The sequence below is a fragment of the Oryzias melastigma genome, linkage group LG13 (assembly GCF_002922805.2).
Source record: "Oryzias melastigma strain HK-1 linkage group LG13, ASM292280v2, whole genome shotgun sequence".
Classification (NCBI taxonomy): Eukaryota; Metazoa; Chordata; class Actinopteri; order Beloniformes; family Adrianichthyidae; genus Oryzias; species Oryzias melastigma.
The window spans coordinates 10,595,564-10,613,192 of NC_050524.1; the positions used below are offsets into that span (position 1 = coordinate 10,595,564).

General features: G+C 40.0%; 1 protein-coding gene across 1 annotated transcript; it reads right to left on the reverse strand.

Moving 5' to 3' along the window:
- Positions 1-12,185: 12,185 nt before the first annotated feature.
- LOC112149626 lies at positions 12,186-14,857 on the reverse strand. Its single transcript, XM_024277435.2, has one exon. It carries the CDS (start codon positions 13,659-13,661, stop codon positions 12,420-12,422), a length of 1,242 nt encoding a protein of 413 aa, XP_024133203.1. The 5' UTR covers positions 13,662-14,857; the 3' UTR covers positions 12,186-12,419.
- Between the last annotated feature and the right edge of the window lie 2,772 nt (positions 14,858-17,629).

Sequence of the window (17,629 nt, forward strand, 5' to 3'; positions counted from 1 at the left end):
ATTATAAGTAGATTGGTTGTCAAGGTGAGAATCTTTTATTTATGTCACATTACCAGCCCCCATTCCTCCCTTCTTTTGTCAAGAAATGGGTTTTTGCATATAGTCCAGCACAGGAGACACCTGCTTAAACATGGTTCTGTGTTCATACCGAGCCAAGAGATTTAACAACCGCCGTAATAGACTCTTACAACCAAAACAAAGTGGTTTGGTGCTCTGTCAACAAGCTCTCCACTGGAGGCTCACGCAATAAAAAGCTAACATAGAACATATTTTAGCCTTGGACATCCATTCTATGAAAGATTTATTAAGCTGTGAGATAGGAGGCAGGAGACGTGTTTGTCTCAGATTTAGCACGATATAGACCAACTAAAGGAGCCAGGTGGGTTAGTTTCTTCCTTAACCGAATGAGAGAAAAAAGTTGGGAAATTACAAATTTCTTATGTTTTTGTGGCCATTAACCCCTTCATTCATAAAATGCAGCATTCAAATAGTTACAATAATTGAAATATAACAGCTTCAAAACTGTATACAATTTTATTTATTTTTTAAGAGAGCGGCATACAACTTCCTTTCAAACTAAAATATTTCCAGTGTCAAGTTCAAAGTTTTTTTTAAGACCAATTTTTTTTTTTTTTTTTTTACATCCAAAAAGCATTCTGCGTTTGATACTTGACCGCTCAATCATTTTGGGTTGGGGTGGTGGCAGTTTACCTGGAAATAGCGGACAATTTGGACTTTACAAGATGTCTTTTTGAGCAAACAATAGTAACCATAAATTATGTTGGGTGCATCGTTTCTTTCTATCAGAATACTCCAAAATAAAATGCAAAAATGATTTAAATTTTCTGAGTCATTCTACATAGCAAACTTTGAAGGTAATTTTCTAAGGCAGATGTTAATTGCATAAATTTACAAGCAATCAGCTAAAAAATAAAAATAAATAAATAAAAACTGATGGAAATTCATGTTGGTGATACATAATATGTGAAGTCAATATGCAAATTGCTGCATTGCAGCACGTATTTTAAGTTCATCCAAGGCTAAATGTTGTTTTTGGTTGCGCGTATTTGATGTTAAAGTCCTGTTAGCTGTCACGTAGAGCGCGGAGCTAAGTGAGCTGCAGATTCGACTGCGCTCGGGAACCATTTGATAAATTAACCAAAACCGTAATCCTAACCTTTACCTTTCCTCCAGGTCTGTGTGGCCAAGAAAAAGTTAAATGCTGGCTGCATGGATTTTGAAAAAAAATATGTGCAAATAGTACTGTTGTCACTTTCATTTGAGCTAATGCTACTAGGATGAAGTACACTTTTAATTATCAAGTAGAAACAGTCTGACAGGTGGGGTGACCGTTAGCATGGTGCTACCGCTCGATGAAGAAGGCAGGAGGGGCACCTAATCATCAGTTGAGAGCAGGACCAGCTGTCTGAAAGTCACTTCAGATTTTGTTACACATACAGAGTTCTGTTGAAAAGGTTTTAAATGTTCTTACATAGCTATGTTTCATCTCAAGAAGTTATACAGTACATGGTAGTGTTTTGTGAGCACTGGGTGTTGGTGTTTCAGGAAGGCAAACTTTGCCTTTTTGGATGTCTTGTATATCCACAATGACAAACTAATATACAATGTAAGAAATAACAAAAACTATACCAGGAGTAGTACACACAGATTTTCGTCGATGAATAGAGTTAGCCACAACCAGAAATAAACACACAGCTCCGTGCTTAGAGTTGATAGAGGTACAAAAGAGCTCCGTGGCTCCGGAGCCTCAGGTTGCAAATCCCTGATCCAGATGAAAATAAATGTATTCTAATTTGTAAAGCAAGTTGCAATGATGCAGCTTTGTTTCATTAATCAACACGTAGGATCAAATTTATATTTACTTTTTCCCCCAAACAAAATGAATAACAAAAGTCCTGCGCTTTCATTATGCTTGCACACACCCCTCATATTTCTCTGTTTTACATCTGCAATGGTAAACTGCAACTTAATTATCCTACAATATTCCAGGCACTGAGCAAAGCCACTTGGGATCCCTTTGCTCAACAAGGCTGATTTATAAGCAGCTCAAACCTGGCACCGGTAAACCTGTTCAATGGTGTGTGCCTCATTAATACAAAAAGATGACTGGCTTGTTTGCAGGTGAGAAGCACATCATTTATCGCTGTTTATCTTGGATCAGATGGGTTGTTCTTCAGCAGATTCAACAAGTATCAAAAGGCTCAGATGTGGTTATAAATAACTCGTCTTTTGTTTCCGCATGCCAGGAGTGATGACGGGACGGACATCCGTCTCTTTAGCGCACTTCTTTGTTTGACCTTCCCTGCCAGGCTGAGCAGGCGTCTCTTAGAAGAATGGGGAAGCTGATGGAGCAGTGTCTTTAATGAGCTATGCTGAGGCTGTTGTCTCGCTGCTTAATTAGACAATTATGCACCCTCCTGTGGAACAGGGAGCACTCAGGGTCAAAGGGGTGGGGGTAGGTAATGCCACAATGCCACCCTGTCACATGCTGAAGTATGGGGGCTAAATCACAGGTGAGTCCCCCCGGGGGCAAACCCAGACCTTTCCATTTGGAAGCCATTATGGCATGGCCCTGCTTAAAATTCTGTTTGACGGTCTTTGTGCATATTCATTCTGTTTTTGATTGGGTGGGTAATTACCCTTCCACAAAGACGCGGGCTGACACCGACAGAGCTGTAGTCTGGGGCGATTAAACAGCTTGTCCTCAACATTTGGACTCCTCGGCTGACATCCACCAACAAGAAGCTTGTAGCTCGAAGAAACTCGAGGGACAGCTGAACCTTTTGCCAAGACTTTTTACAAGCAGGATCGCTGCTGCGGCGCTCCGTTCCACCACTGCCACTCTTTACACGAGAGAATTATAATTACAGATTCATTACCATCTGTTACCCATGCTCATCTCTGCCCATTCTTCCCCCCGTGCCAGAACAGGCTCCAGTTTTTTTTTTTCCTAGTAGATTACTTTAACCTCATGTCTGCTGTCCCACTAGATGTGTCGCCATTCTGCATGCTCCAGCAGGCAAAACGAAAGGCGCAGCAGCGAGGGTTCAGGAAACACCAGCGAGGTGAAGCTGAAGAGGCACATATCCACCTCTAAAGAGAAGCCATAACTCACATAAATGAACAGCTGGAAAGCTCTGCTACTGATGAGACCAAATTCATTCAGGTGATGTATGGAATGGTTTTAGGAGCCATATTATTTGTGCATATGTCAGCAGAACTGAATGCCCTCAATTTCCTCCCGTCCTTTGTCTTTTTTTATTCTCTGCAGGAAAGGCAAGAGCAGAGATCATCGAAACAAAGCGACTACATTATAAAACACAATATATTTGAAGAGTCTGCTTTTTATAGTTTTTTGCTCCCTTTTCGTTCCTGAGATAAATTGTTTGTAAAAAGGTCCAGGCAGAGGGCACAGAACACAAGGCTGCACACACCTTCTGGAAGACCTCGTTTGTAGTTCAGGTCTTTTATGATGTTTATCTACATCTCTGTAAAATACATGAATGCAACGACTGCCTCAGGTTTGCCAATTTCAAGCACAAGTTTAGTCATCTTCGTTCCCTTTTAATTAATCAATCATTATGATTGATACTCCTAAAGACCCACTTTGATGAAATCTGGGTTTCTAACATGTTCTTGTGGCCTTTTTCTTGATGGTGGAGGATATATATATACACACAAAGTATATACACATAGGGAAAATTAGGCCTAAAAATCATATTTCAAAGTATTTTTTAACTGAAATTGTTGTGATGGAAAAAAATCCAGTTTGAAAAAGATTGTATTTGTTGTGTGGGAAACAAGCTTCCTGCTCCGCTTAATATAGATCATCTTTCTGGCATCTGACTCAAAACTGTCTGGCTGGATGGCTCTTATATTGCTCGCCATTTTTTTGTTGCGCCCGTATTGTTGGGTTGGGAGTGTGAAGGACTGTAAGCTACCTAGAGAGCATGTCAAAGAGAACTCTCTGCAAAGGCAAAGGGAGAGAGGGCGGGGTTGCTCCACAACAGCAACACAGGTGAATTTCAACTGAACTGCCGCTCTGCAGAAACTATGTCTTTGAAAACGTTTTTTTTTTTTTGTTTGTTTGTTTTTTGAAAAAATGGCATAGTCATAATTAAAAGACCACTAGGAAATCTTCTATTGCGAAAAATATTATTTAAGTGGGTTTTTTAGAGAAAAGGAGCCAAAATTGGACTGATATGAAATTCACTTTGTGAAAAAGACACAAGATTAAATTAATTTATTTTCTTTTACCTTTGCAAAATAAGATTTATTAAATCTGGGAGAGCTGGCGAGATAAAAGTTAAAATACTTATTGGTTAACAGTTAAAACAAACTGATAAAACTCAAGATAGATGCATTTCCATGTCTAGAAAGCAGAAATTCTCTGTATTTTGATATTCTTCATGTAATATTAAATCTAAAATATTAACACTTCTCAATCTTTTATCCAGAACTGGTGAAAAATATTGCTCCACACAACTTAATTTGCAGTTTTGGTCTTGAATTAACTTCCAATCTACTCCACTATTATTTATTTTTCATTTAGTCCTCCATGCTTCTGTTTGGTGCAGTGCAATTCATGTGTTGTCCCTTTTTCCCCACTCCCCTCTGTGGGAGCAGGAGAGCTTGTCTGTGCTCCTGTTCTTGGCAGTGGACCTCACCTCTGGCTCATCTTGCACCCCCAACCTGTCCCCTAGTTCCATCTGGATGAAGCTAATCTGCTACACTATTCAAACCTGTAGTTGTAAAGTTAGACAAACTCATTCTTTTTTAACAGTCCTGCTACATTGCTTGTCCGTCTTGGGAAAGGATCTCTCCTTCATGTGGTTTATTCCTTTTTTCTTTCCAAAATCATTTTTTTTTGTTTGTTTTTTAGAGTCTTTCCTTACTGAGCAAAATGATACCCAAGGATACCCAGTTTTGCTTCGTTTAGCAATCAGATATAGTTTATATTTTATGAGTGATATTATGTTTTGGACATTTACCGACATTAAGCCTGTTGTGACAACTGTGTTGTAATATTGCGCTATATAAATGTAACTAAATTCATAAGGGTTTTTAAAAAAAAAAAAAAAAAAAAGGATTCTATATGTACCAATAAAGATCAGCATGGCATCTAAAAAATAATGTTAAATACTTAAAATAAACAAATTTATTGATTTTGTAATTGGTACTCCTCTTGTGCCACAGTATTTTTTTCCATTAAAACTTTGTTTTGTCTTAAATCATCTTTTTAAGTTGCTGGAACTCTTTAGCTTCTTTGGGACTCTAACAAGCAAGACCACTGCACTCAAACTATTCATAAGATAGAAGCTTGTAATGCAAGAATAGGCTGCATCCTAACACATGCTCACTTCCAGCATGTGTGCAGTTGGCCATGAATTATTATCTGCCTTCGTTGTCCTAACACATATGCATGTACGATTCAGCAAACTAATGGGATGGGTTGCACTGCAGAAGCATATTTCACTGCTGTCCATTCTGTAAAAGGGGAAGAAGAGAAAAAAAAAAAAAAGTCCTACCCCAACATGAAAGGCTCTCATTGTGTAAAGACTGCAAGGGTGTCCACAGCGCAATAAATTCACTGCTTCCTTGCTAATTGTGCCTCGAGACCTTGACGGTGTTCTATCTGAGCATTGCCTACAGAAATTGCATGGCTCTGCGCTCTTTGGTTAACGGGGAGGATTTTTCTGCAGATAAGCCGAGAGCCTCCAGCCATTACAAATGTGTATTTGAAGAGGCAGAGCTGTGTTTGTGCTTCTTAGCCAGACCATTACAGCGGCGTTAGAGAGCGGTAGATAAATTAGTGCAATTACTCAGCAACTTTTCACCTCCAGAACACCTAACCAGGATTAATGTCCTTTAATAATCAAACAAGGGAGCTGCTTTGACTGCTTTAACAGAATGTGCTGAGGGGCAGGGTTAATCACCACATTTGTTTAAGGCTTTAAAAGATTTTTCATCAGCAGCTTTGCTTAAGATTTGAATAGAGGGCATATTTTTAAAAGAAATCTCATCACGGACAGAGGAGACATTATTCGGTGTAGCTTCCAAAAATTCAGAATTTGTTCTTTCCAGGTTGAAGATGATTTAAAGCTACGGACACACTAAACATGTGTGTGTTCTTGAATGCCCATGGTGTTCACATTGGTCAAGCAGGGATGGGCTTCTGTTTTGTTACCATTTACTAGTGCATGTTCACCACAGAGGCTTGGTGCAAGATGTAAAAGCGGGGCAAATCTTGCTTTAGGCTTTTTCTTTCACAGCTCTACTACGATTGTATGAAAGACTCAGAGTCACATGATTTCAGCAGGACACAAACCACAATTATTAATTCCTCCTCCATGACCAGACGCAGAAGCCGAGGGAGGTGTGAATGTAGCTTTGGAATAATAGAAATTCCTTCAAATTAAAATATGAGGAACAGTTAAAAAAAAAAAAAAAAAAAAAAAAAAAAAAAAAATCAAATGAGAACCCAGGTTTCTTTGCTTAAAGAGTTTTTGGCTATGTCTGAGTTCCCACCCTAATTCCTAACTACAAAAAAACTATAGAGTGCAGAACTATCTAGTGCCCTGGATTTTAAAAGCAATTTGGACACAATGCTCGCTTCTTTTTTTTTTTTCCCCCAAACATCAGATATGACGTCACTGATCTCACAAGGTGAAAATCTAATCAATACGAATGTCTTTGTGACTCCACTGTGTTCTGATGATGAAAATGTGGATAGTTTAGTAAAAATTACATTTAAACATTTTTTTTTTTGCAAAAATTGTCCAAACGGCATGCATTGTGGTCTATACTCACTAATCTAGTGATCATTGTTGCAAAGACTTCTGGGAAATTTCCAGGGCACTTGATTTAGGAATTAAATTACACACTATATAGAGAGTAGTGAGGGAATTCGGACAAAGCTTTTGTTTTTCTGACCTTGTTTATTTCCAAACAACAGATGTCAACTTTATTTTGAAAAACTGAACCTCAATCTGAACCCACATTTTTGAACAGTCATCACAGCAAGACATACCTGATCAGTTTTTTTTTTTTTTTTTAATATATATATATATATATATATATATATAAGCAAGTTTGGGGAACAAATAATTTAAAGATAAGAGAAAAAAAAAATCTGTAAATTAGCAAATGTTCCCACAAATCTGATTTACCTGAATAGTTATATACTTGTTTTTTTATTTTTAGATCAAAAAGATTGGTTTTCCTAACTAAACTGTTAGGATTGAATACAGTTTTAATTGTAATTGCTAATTTAAGTTTTTAGAATCAAGGTACTGGACAAAAAAGTCCTATTAGTAATTTTCTTCTCTATTCCATTAAAGTTTCAGTTGAGCTGCTTCAAGCCCAATTATTCCCAAACTAACAGGAAAAAACTCAAATCTACACAGAGAAATGTAATTGAAAGAACAGTGGGAGGTTTCCTTTTTATTTTCTCCTAGGAAAATCCGAACAGTTTAGCAAAAGACAATCAGTCATCCATGACAACAGCCCATAGGGATCCCACTGACAGCAGGCGCAATGATCAGAAAAGCAACTATGACAAAAAACATCTAATTATTGTATCAGTTTTGTGTGTATTTAACAGAACATAGTGTTTGTTTTAGGGCATGCTGTGCTTTTCACATTTGTTACTTTTACTACAAGAGATTTACAGCTTTGTTCCAATAGATAAAGGAGCAATTAACTTTATCTCATCTCTGTGCTAATTACCTTCTTTACAGCTAGATATTTTTTTTTAAAGTTAGATAACATAATGTAGTCTCATTACTCTATCATTGAGTTCTTTTGTGTGCATCACAGAACAGTAACCTTTAAGTGAAACAGTCAGGGTCATCAAAAAAAGTAATGACAACTACAAAGGAAAGGTGAAAAGTGTGGAAATGACAAATAAGGACATTTTTTCAGTAGTTTTATAGAACCAACCAATTCACTGTTTTATAGCAAGTCAATCGGGTTACCTGGTTGCTTCGTCTTTATTCCAAACCGTTTAGCATTTGAAGCTTCTGCAGATCCATTTAGTTTTTTCCAATTCTACATTTGAAGCTGTTTTAAATATATATACATATATGTTTGTGAGGATTTTTGTCATTTTGCCTTTGAGCTCATGTCTGTTTCTGCTCTGCAGATCACACCTGCTTTCAGTTACCAATCACCACAGCTGGTTCTGTTTTCTTGATTGAACCTCTGCAGCTTCATCATGCTTGCTGCTCATTTATACATCTTTTGAGTTCACGTCAGTGATTTTCCTCCTTACCTTGTCATGTTGATTTAAGCTCAGATCATAAATTTAAGTTTAGTTTATGTAGTAGTTAAGTTTTTCTTCAGGCAACCACATTATTGGTACAGCAGGACTTGCTCCAAATGAAAAACTGAATTGGAATGTTGTGGTTTAAACAAGTTTACCACTCTGCTTCCTTACACAATATATATGTATACATAGTATATGTTGCAATATAAGGAAAGAAATGTACTTAAATAGCAACTTAGTCATATATTTTTAAATTATTCCTAAATTGCCATATATGGACGGACATCCTATTTTTTATTCTTATATTGAAACCCATTGGTGTGAAAACAAACTTTATATATATATATATATATATATATATATATATATCACCCAAAAAGGAAAAGTTGTGGTTGAGTCATAGCTATATGGATCCATTGCATTTAAGTCTAAAATGTCTCTGAGTCTTAGCTATATATACTTGTAACATTTATATTATATTATATCTTTTTTATATATATATATATATATATATATATATATATATATATAATATGCCTCATTCACCAAAAGTATGACGTGTCATATAATATTATGTGAAATAATTAGATATATACACAGTAGATTAGTTAATATTTTGTAGGACTGTTCTGTATACATCACAACATTCCTGTATAAATCACTAAATAATACAGTATATTGCTGTACATGAAAATGGAAATAATTGTAGTATTTTTATCATACTGAAAACTATATTACTTCCATATACAGAATATATTGTCAATACATTGTGTCCTGCAGCGGCTCCACTGGCTGCCAGTGCCTCAACGGATTAAACTCCTTATTCTGACATTCAAAGCCCTCCACAACCTTGCCCCTCCATACCTCTGTGACCTTTTCCATGTTGCCACTCCCTCCCGCCTCAGGTCTTCCTCCTCCCTTAAGCTGGTTGTACCCACTGTAGGAGCTAAAAGGTCTAGAAACTAACTCACTCGTTCTAGCACTTAGAGCTACTGCGATGTGTGACGCCAGATAGACTTGGCTTGACGCGCTAATCGGGCCGTCGTTTTCCTGTACGACGCAAAAAAAATAAGTCTGTCACTCCAATATCCTTTGCAATAAATCTGTCATTTATTCTTTACAATAACTGATATGGATTATACTTATTTTGATCGATTTCCCGCTACAGCGGTCGAAACCTGTTTTCCTTCTGGCTGACGCACACCTGTCTGACGTCAGCCAATCACACTCAATTTATGACAGACCACATAATGACAGCAAGATAACAGATCACAACAGCGACACCCACAGGACATATTTCACAATAGGGCTCCTACACACCGGCCCTTAAATTGTTATACAATTAAATAACAATTTACCAAAACCTCTCAAAAAGAGCCACACATAGATTACACTTCTTGCAACAGGCAAAGTTTTGATACAGGTCTGTCAATGATATTAGATTTAGTTTGCAGCTTTACAGATCGTACAAGTCCCCTTTTGTCAGGATAAACTTCCAAAACTTTTCCAAGTATCCAGGAACCCCGGGGCGATGAGGAGTCCATGATTACGACAACATCTCCAACTGACAAACTCCTCTTCCTTTGATTCCACTTCTGTCTCTCTTGAAGTAATGGCAAGTATTCCCGAATCCATCTTTTCCAGAAGAGATCAGCAAGGTATTGTACCTGCCTCCAACGTTTTCTGACATATTGATCATTTGGATCAAATATTCCAGGTGGCAGTGCAGGTTTCCTCATGAGAAGAAGAAGATGGTTTGGTGTAAGAGGTTCCAAGTCATTTGGATTGTCAGACATCTTTGTGAGTGGACGATCATTTAGAATTGCCTCTATTTCACAGAGTACTGTGCACAGTTCTTCATCATCCAGTTGCTGCTGACGCAGAACTGAACAAAGAACCTTGCGTATCAGGCGGATTAAACGCTCCCATACGCCTCCGAAGTGTGAAGCTGCTGGTGGGTTAAAAGTCCACTGTATTCCAGCTTGTGTCAAAAGCTTTTGTCTTGGTTTAAGGAAGACAATGCTCTTTTTAGTTCTTTATTGGCACCAATGAAGTTTGTGCCATTGTCTGACCTTAGATGTTTCACTTGTCCTCTTCTACTAATAAAGCGACGTAAAGCGTTGATGCATGCATCCGTCTCCAAAGATGTTGCAACCTCCAAATGCACAGCTCTGCTTGCCATACATGTGAAGATGACGCCATAGCGCTTGCAAGTTCCTCGTCCTTTCTTCACTTCCAGTGGACCAAAGTAGTCAACACCCGTGTTGGTAAATGGAGGCACATCAGGAGAGATTCGTTCCTTTGGAAGATCAGCCATTTTTTGGGTTACTGGTCTCCCATGGTACCGTTGACAAAATGTACACTCTGAAATGACTTGTCTAACAGCAGAGTTAGCATTTGTTATCCAAAATTTCTGTCTTGCTTTGGAGAGTGTATGAGCCCGACCACCATGACCAAGATGTTGATGAATCTGTCTCAAAATGAGCATGGAGATATGCTGATCCTTTGAAAGGATAAGAGGATGCTTACTTTCTTCGGGCATTGCTCCTCTGCTCAGTCTTCCACCTACTCTTAGAAGTCCATTATCCATTATGGGATCCAACTTGTAGATGGAACTTTGTTTACTCTCTTACAGCTTCTACCAATTAAAAAGAAGACAAGGAAAAAAATTGTAATCAAGGCTTGAACACTCTGTTGCCTTTTTAGAAAATAAAACTTTAAAAAGCAACTGCACACTGGGTGGAAAGCACAAACATTTTTCACATTATAAACTGCTTTTGCAAATAAAAGTGTAAAAAATACAAATCTTAAAAAGAAGGTGGCACTCCACAATTGCACTTATTATGAGGTAATAGTGACAAGACAGGGGGGTATAACATACCTAAAAGCCATTTAAATATATGTACACCTAAACATAAAAAAATGGCTTTATATCAAAATGAATGAAGGTGCATCTTTAAAGAGCAAATGTGCAAATGGTCCACGTAGAACATTTCTGCTATTCTTGGTCAACTGTGTAACTTCTTGAAAAGTTTAAAAAGAACCAAACTTCACAGGAACAGAAGAAAACAGCCTTTCACAGATAGCATTCACTCACAAACATCTACAATGGTGTCACCCTCCACTGAAACTTCCACCTTTAAAGGTAGGAGCTCCAATATGTCTTCCAGATCGACTCCTGGCACACACTTTTTCAAGATGTCAAGCGATGTGGACATCTCTCCACCATCAGATGTGCTTATCAGCACTTCTTGTTCATTGGTAATGGCGAGCCCGTTTATTGTCAAAGTCCTTTTTGTGGTGGTCACCGCTGTCTCCTGGATCTCTGTATAATGGGTTGAGGATGCCTTCAGCCCGAAAGACAGGTTTTTGGAAAGTCGACAGTGTGAAATGGACACGGACATATTCGGTGAAAGCTCTTTCAGTGCTGCTTCCCTCCACAAAGAGACAGTCAGAAGACTTCCATCTGGACAGGATAATTCTAAATCTCTGATTGGAATCGGTCCTTCGTGTGTGTCGATTCGTCTAACTGCACACAGCGTCACAATACGTCCATGGATAGTGAAGAGTCCCATTGGATCCTACACCCACCAATCGCCTCATCTGAGCATTCAGTCGCTCTGTCCCCCAGCTCTGGAACTCCCGTCCCTCTGAACTCACCCCCTCAGTTTGCCAAAAATCTCAAGACCCACCTGTCACACTCTGGTCCAGAGTGTGACTGGCAGGTCCAAGGCAAAGGCAACAGACATACACTTTTTCATACACATACACAATTTATAATACATGGCCCCTCCCCTGGACCAGGTTGTTCCACTTTGGGCTTAATGACTGACTTTTGGTCAGGCACTACAAAAGCCTGCCAAAAGCAGAGCTCGGGTCCTTTGATCAGGAAATACAACTGAAAGGTAAGCAAACATAAGTCAGCAACAGAAAAAAAAATACAATTAAACATAATACATCCAAACAAAACACCCAAAATAATAAAGGAATTGAAACCTGCGTGCATGTGTGTTTGTAGTGTTATCAGGGATCTTGCTTAGATGTTTTGCAGTAGAGTGTGTGCACCCACCCAACTGGCATTAGCTTGGTCCCTGAATGTATGTTGTGCATGTGTGAGTTCCTGTGTGGAGTTTCAGATGGGTGAAACTGCCACATTACCTCCCCACTCTCCTGGCGCAGCCGTGGTGGTACTTTGTCTATTCAAGTCATCATTACAGGGACCATAGCAGTAACCTGAAAGCTTTGGCTTCTTGATGGGACAATCTGAGGCCTTGTGACCAGGTTGCTGACAGTAGTAGCAGATGATTTCCCCACGACTGGAACTAACCTGATGTCCAAACCTATTAGTCCCAACAGCACCTTGATAAACAGTGGCCTGCTGCTCCACTCTTGTAGCCCCCACAGGTCCCCATGTCCCAGGGTTTTTGACCCTCTGACCTTCAAGCCGGCTGTTCTCCTGTCCCATGTGAAACAAACATTGTGAAGTCCTGGTCACCTGGGGCTGTCGGGCGTTGACATATTGAGTTGCAAGTTTTGCCGCCTGCAAGCCAGTGGTGGGTTCCCGCTCCTTAACCCAGGTACAGACGTCAGGTGGAAACATCCTCAGTAGCTGCTCGAGTACGATGACCTCACCGATGTCCTCCACGCTGCACTGGTCTGGCTTAATCCATCGTCGATACAGACCCTTTTGACACTGGTAGGTCTCAGTGGGCGTCTCTCCCTGAGGTACAGTTGTATTCCTGAAACGCTGGCCATAGGTCTCAGCAGAAATATCAAATTTAGTCAAAAGGGCTTGCTTCAGATCCGAGTATGAATCAGAAAGGTCCTCATCCATGGCAGAATAGGCCTCCAATGCCTTCCCAGTCAATAGAGGAACCAGTCTGTAGGCCCACTCCGTCTCTGGCCAAGCCCAAGTCTTTGCTACACGTTCAAAACGTAGAAGGAAATTTTCAATGTCCTCACCAGACTGGAACGGTAGCAGTTTGGGGTCTTTCCGCAGGACTGGAACTGATTGTGGCGACTGTAGTGCGGGCTGCTGCAGTGGTGAAGGCCCACCCAAGGAGTGTCCTGTAGGAGAGGCAGCAACCGCTACACCGGTCAGAGAAGGTGACGCCCTGTCGGCCTCCATCACCGTCCGCAGACCTTGGAGCTCCCCAATCAGGATCTCTTCTCTGCTCCTCTGGGCACAGATGAACTCCCGCAGTAGTGTGACCATCTCCTGCTCTGAAGACGCAGCACGTGGTGGCTGGAAGGAAGGACCCTCATCACCATCGTCAGTCGTCCAGCCTTTAACCTCCACATCAGGTTCAGGTTCAACTGGCTCTGGCTCCGTCACCAATTTGGCAGTCTTGCTCCTTGTCATCTGGGTCGTCATCCCACTTCTGACACCAAAAGTCACACTCTGGTCCAGAGTGTGACTGGCAGGTCCAAGGCAAAGGCAACAGACATACACTTTGTGTCTATGAAAAATACTTTTGTGTTTATTTGACAGCAGGCAACAGCCTCACTGAAGCCAACATTAGACACACCACACCTCCCAAACACAGTGAACATGGCAATTTATAATACATGGCCCCTCCCCTGGACCAGGTTGTTCCACTTTGGGCTTAATGACTGACTTTTGGTCAGGCACTACAAAAGCCTGCCAAAAGCAGAGCTCGGGTCCTTTGACCAGGAAATACAACTGAAAGGTAAGCAAACATAAGTCAGCAACAGAAAAAAAAAATACAATTTAACATAATACATCCAAACAAAACACCCAAAATAATAAAGGAATTGAAACCTGCGTGCATGTGTGTTTGTAGTGTCATCAGGGATCTTGCTTAGATGTTTTGCAGTAGAGTGTGTGCACCCACCCAACTGGCATTAGCTTGGTCCCTGAATGTATGTTGTGCATGTGTGAGTTCCTGTGTGGAGTTTCAGATGGGTGAAACTGCCACACCACCACTTCAAACTGGCATATCCACCCTAATTAATGGAACATTACTACATTTTATAAGTGTAATGACTGTATTTTTTAAGCTGTGCATTATGTTTTGTTTTTACCTATAAGGTGTCCAGAAAGGTGCGATATAAATAAAATGTATTATTATTAAAGATTCTGGAAAGTTCTGGTCTTTACCAATAATTTATGTTCGGCTCTGTCTGCTTCACTGTGAGCAGAACGCACCACTGTACAGACTCATGTAGGTGCAGGTCGGCGTGGCTCAACAGATCTGGGGTTTTTTTTGGTCTCCGCTCACGTATTGAGGTCATGGTTGTCCGTGACTTTCCGTGGCCTCGCCGTTCCTGCTGCACTCAGTGTTCCAGCTGAAGGCCGTGCTGTCTCAGCTCTCTGTCCTACAGTCTGAGAACGCTGCCCTCGCCCTCTCGACCTCCCAGAGCACAACCTGCCAACCCGTGTAGCGTGCAGAGAATGGAGAAAGAGTGGAAAGAAAAGTAGATGGATCATGAAGAACACAAAATAAATACAAAAAAAACACGCTGTGAATCCAAACTTGGAAAGGGAAAAGCCACAAAGCTTGTTGGTTTCTAGTTTGCTTTGCACCCACCCCCTCAGAGGGCAAACACATATCGTATTCTATCCCTGCAGCACAAAAGAATTCCTTCACCTTTCTTTCCCTTTGTACTTGCAGCTCCTTTCCTCATGAAGAAACTGTACTTTTGAAAAGAGATGTGACCATCAAGCCAGGTTTCCCTCCTTGTTTTACCACAGCGGGAAGAACAGAAGGAGGACTCCAACATGTCTGATTAGTGATGTCTTCACTGCCCAGACTGCTCTGCAGGGCTGCTGTCAGTCAAGAGGGGCAGCACTGGACACACCTCCCATCTTGTTTTCATACTGCGCACAGAAGCCCATTCGCTCACAGGACAGGCAGACAGTCTCCAGATGTCTAATTTATTTATTTATTTGTTTTTTTCTGGAGTTCCACCGGGAGTCCACTACGAGTCCACTCTCGAACACTCCCACACATTTGCAGCTGTGGAGGAACAATTCAATGGAAATGAAAGTCAGCTACAGCGGCAAAGACTGCAGTGATAGTTAAGCTGGTGTCACCGCAGACAGATGTATCTAAAAATATGAAGTAAAACATTTTTCAATACTTTATAAACATAAAAACAGAATTCTGATATTTTCAATTAAATGGAAATTAGTTATTAAAATAAAAAGTGAAGAAGTGAATGCAAAACAGTCAACAAACCAAAAGGAACAACTATGATACAAAACAAATGAAAATGTTCAATGATAATAAAAACAACTGGTAGAAACACAAATAATTTCTTAGCCTTTTAAACAGACAAACAAAAACAGTTGAAAAGCAAATACTAAAAAACAGCCCAAATGGAAGCCAAAATCAGACTTAAAAACTTGTGTAGCAATGCGTGGACGTCAAAGCTTTGAACGTGGAAGCCTGAAACGAGCATTCATTTTTAAGTGGTTGCTTGAACATGCGTTTGTTGTGGCCGGTGTGAACGTAGTTTCACATGCCAGTGTTTTTGTAGCTTAATAGGAATGGTGAAGTGAGCATTGGCACATAAAAAAAACTAGAATGTAAGCCATACAAAAGGAGGCAGTCCCCACACCCCCTCTTGTTGGATGTCTTGCTGACTTACCTTAAACACCTCTTCCTCTTCAGAGAGGCTGCAGAGCCGGGGAGCTGAGAGTGGATGGGCCATGATTATTCAGTCACTCCCTCTTTTCTCTTTTCGCTTCTCTCCATTGATCTCATCCCTTTAGAAAGGCTATAAATATTAATGGGAGGGGGGCTTTGTTTTAGCAGCCCGTGTGAAGATCATGGCACAGAACAATAGATGTATCTGGACATGTATTTCTTTTTTTCTTTTGCAGTCTTTTGGGGGGAGAGGGGAGGGAACCTGAGAGGAGCCCAGCCCTCAGCCCACCGCCTCAGGCTCCTTCTGTTCATGTCAAGGTCGGCTGAAGGCTAACTACTAATGCATGAGACCAAAGGCATGTTCGAAATCCAGCCTGGCTCATGGGTAAAGTCGGACACAAATACTTTTTTATATGTTATATATAGGGGTGTAAGAAAAAATACCATGAAATATCGCGATATTTCATTTGGCGGTACTTGTATCAATATAAAATGGTGCAGAGACAATTTTTTAATAATTATTTGTAAGCAAACATGTCATTCAACGTCTTAATTTTGATTTAATTTTGGTTTTCTGAGTCACTCGGAATAAAAACGCCAAATATTGTCTTTGGTCCTTTGTTTGGATATATCGTGATATGTATCGTATTGTGAGATGTGCATCGTGATATTCTATTAGAAAAATCATAGATTTATGCCAATAGAAGACATTTTTTTAATTTGTCAGTTTGAGTTGAGGAAATTTCTTCACATCACATCAAGGAAGTCTGCACACACAGCTGGAACTGCGAAAGGAGGTGCTGGGCGGCAAACGGGAGGCAGAAAATGATGTAAAAGGCGTAGAAAAAGGCAGTTTTGTTTGCAGGGCATTCAGAATGGGGGGGATGGGGCTCCGTCTGTAACATCAAGCTTTCAGAAATAATATTAGGGATGTGGCTGGGAGACAGCTGTTTGAAGTCCAGACCAAATATTGCAGACACTTTCTCATCATTGCATGAGCCTCAGTCTGAATATTTCAAAACTTCAACAAATTTGAAAACGTTTGATTCGATTTGCTAATCTACGTCTTTGACTCAGTTCAACAGGAAACGCCAGGAGGTTAAATGAGTTCCATTCTTGTGTTATTTAGTATCATGTAGATAAATCTGTTTGTGTGTTTTTTTGACCTCCATCTTCTTATCCCGACCTGAGTGAGCGTGCCTGAATGTGAGGTCATAGAGGCCATTTTACCTGGTTAAATGTTTTAATGTTGCATCTGACAGGGCTGTGCTGAAGCATTTGCTCTCACTCTGAGGTCAGTGACGGAGGTTCTGAAATATGATGGTGGGAGGATCAAAAAAAAAAAAAAATGGAAAAAGAAAAGGAGAAACATTTCCTCTGGTTAAAAAGTGAACAGGCTTTGGCCGATTCCTTTTCATCTAAAAACGTGAAGTGTGACGATAGCAGACTAAGATCGCAGAACACATGAATCAGGGGAGGTTTAAATCTGTTATCCTCTCTATTACAATGAAATGAAGCATTTTTAACATGTTTTTGTGGCATTTTTTTTATAACGGAGGACAAATATATAAGGGAAATTAAACTTAAAATTACATTTTTTGAATTGTGATGCATCAGGAGCAGATAAAAACCAGCGGCTTGAGAAAGCTCAGGTTTGTGACGCAGCAACAGCTATGGGCGGGCCAATATGGCAAGCCAATCCAGTATAAAATAGATATCCTTGATATCA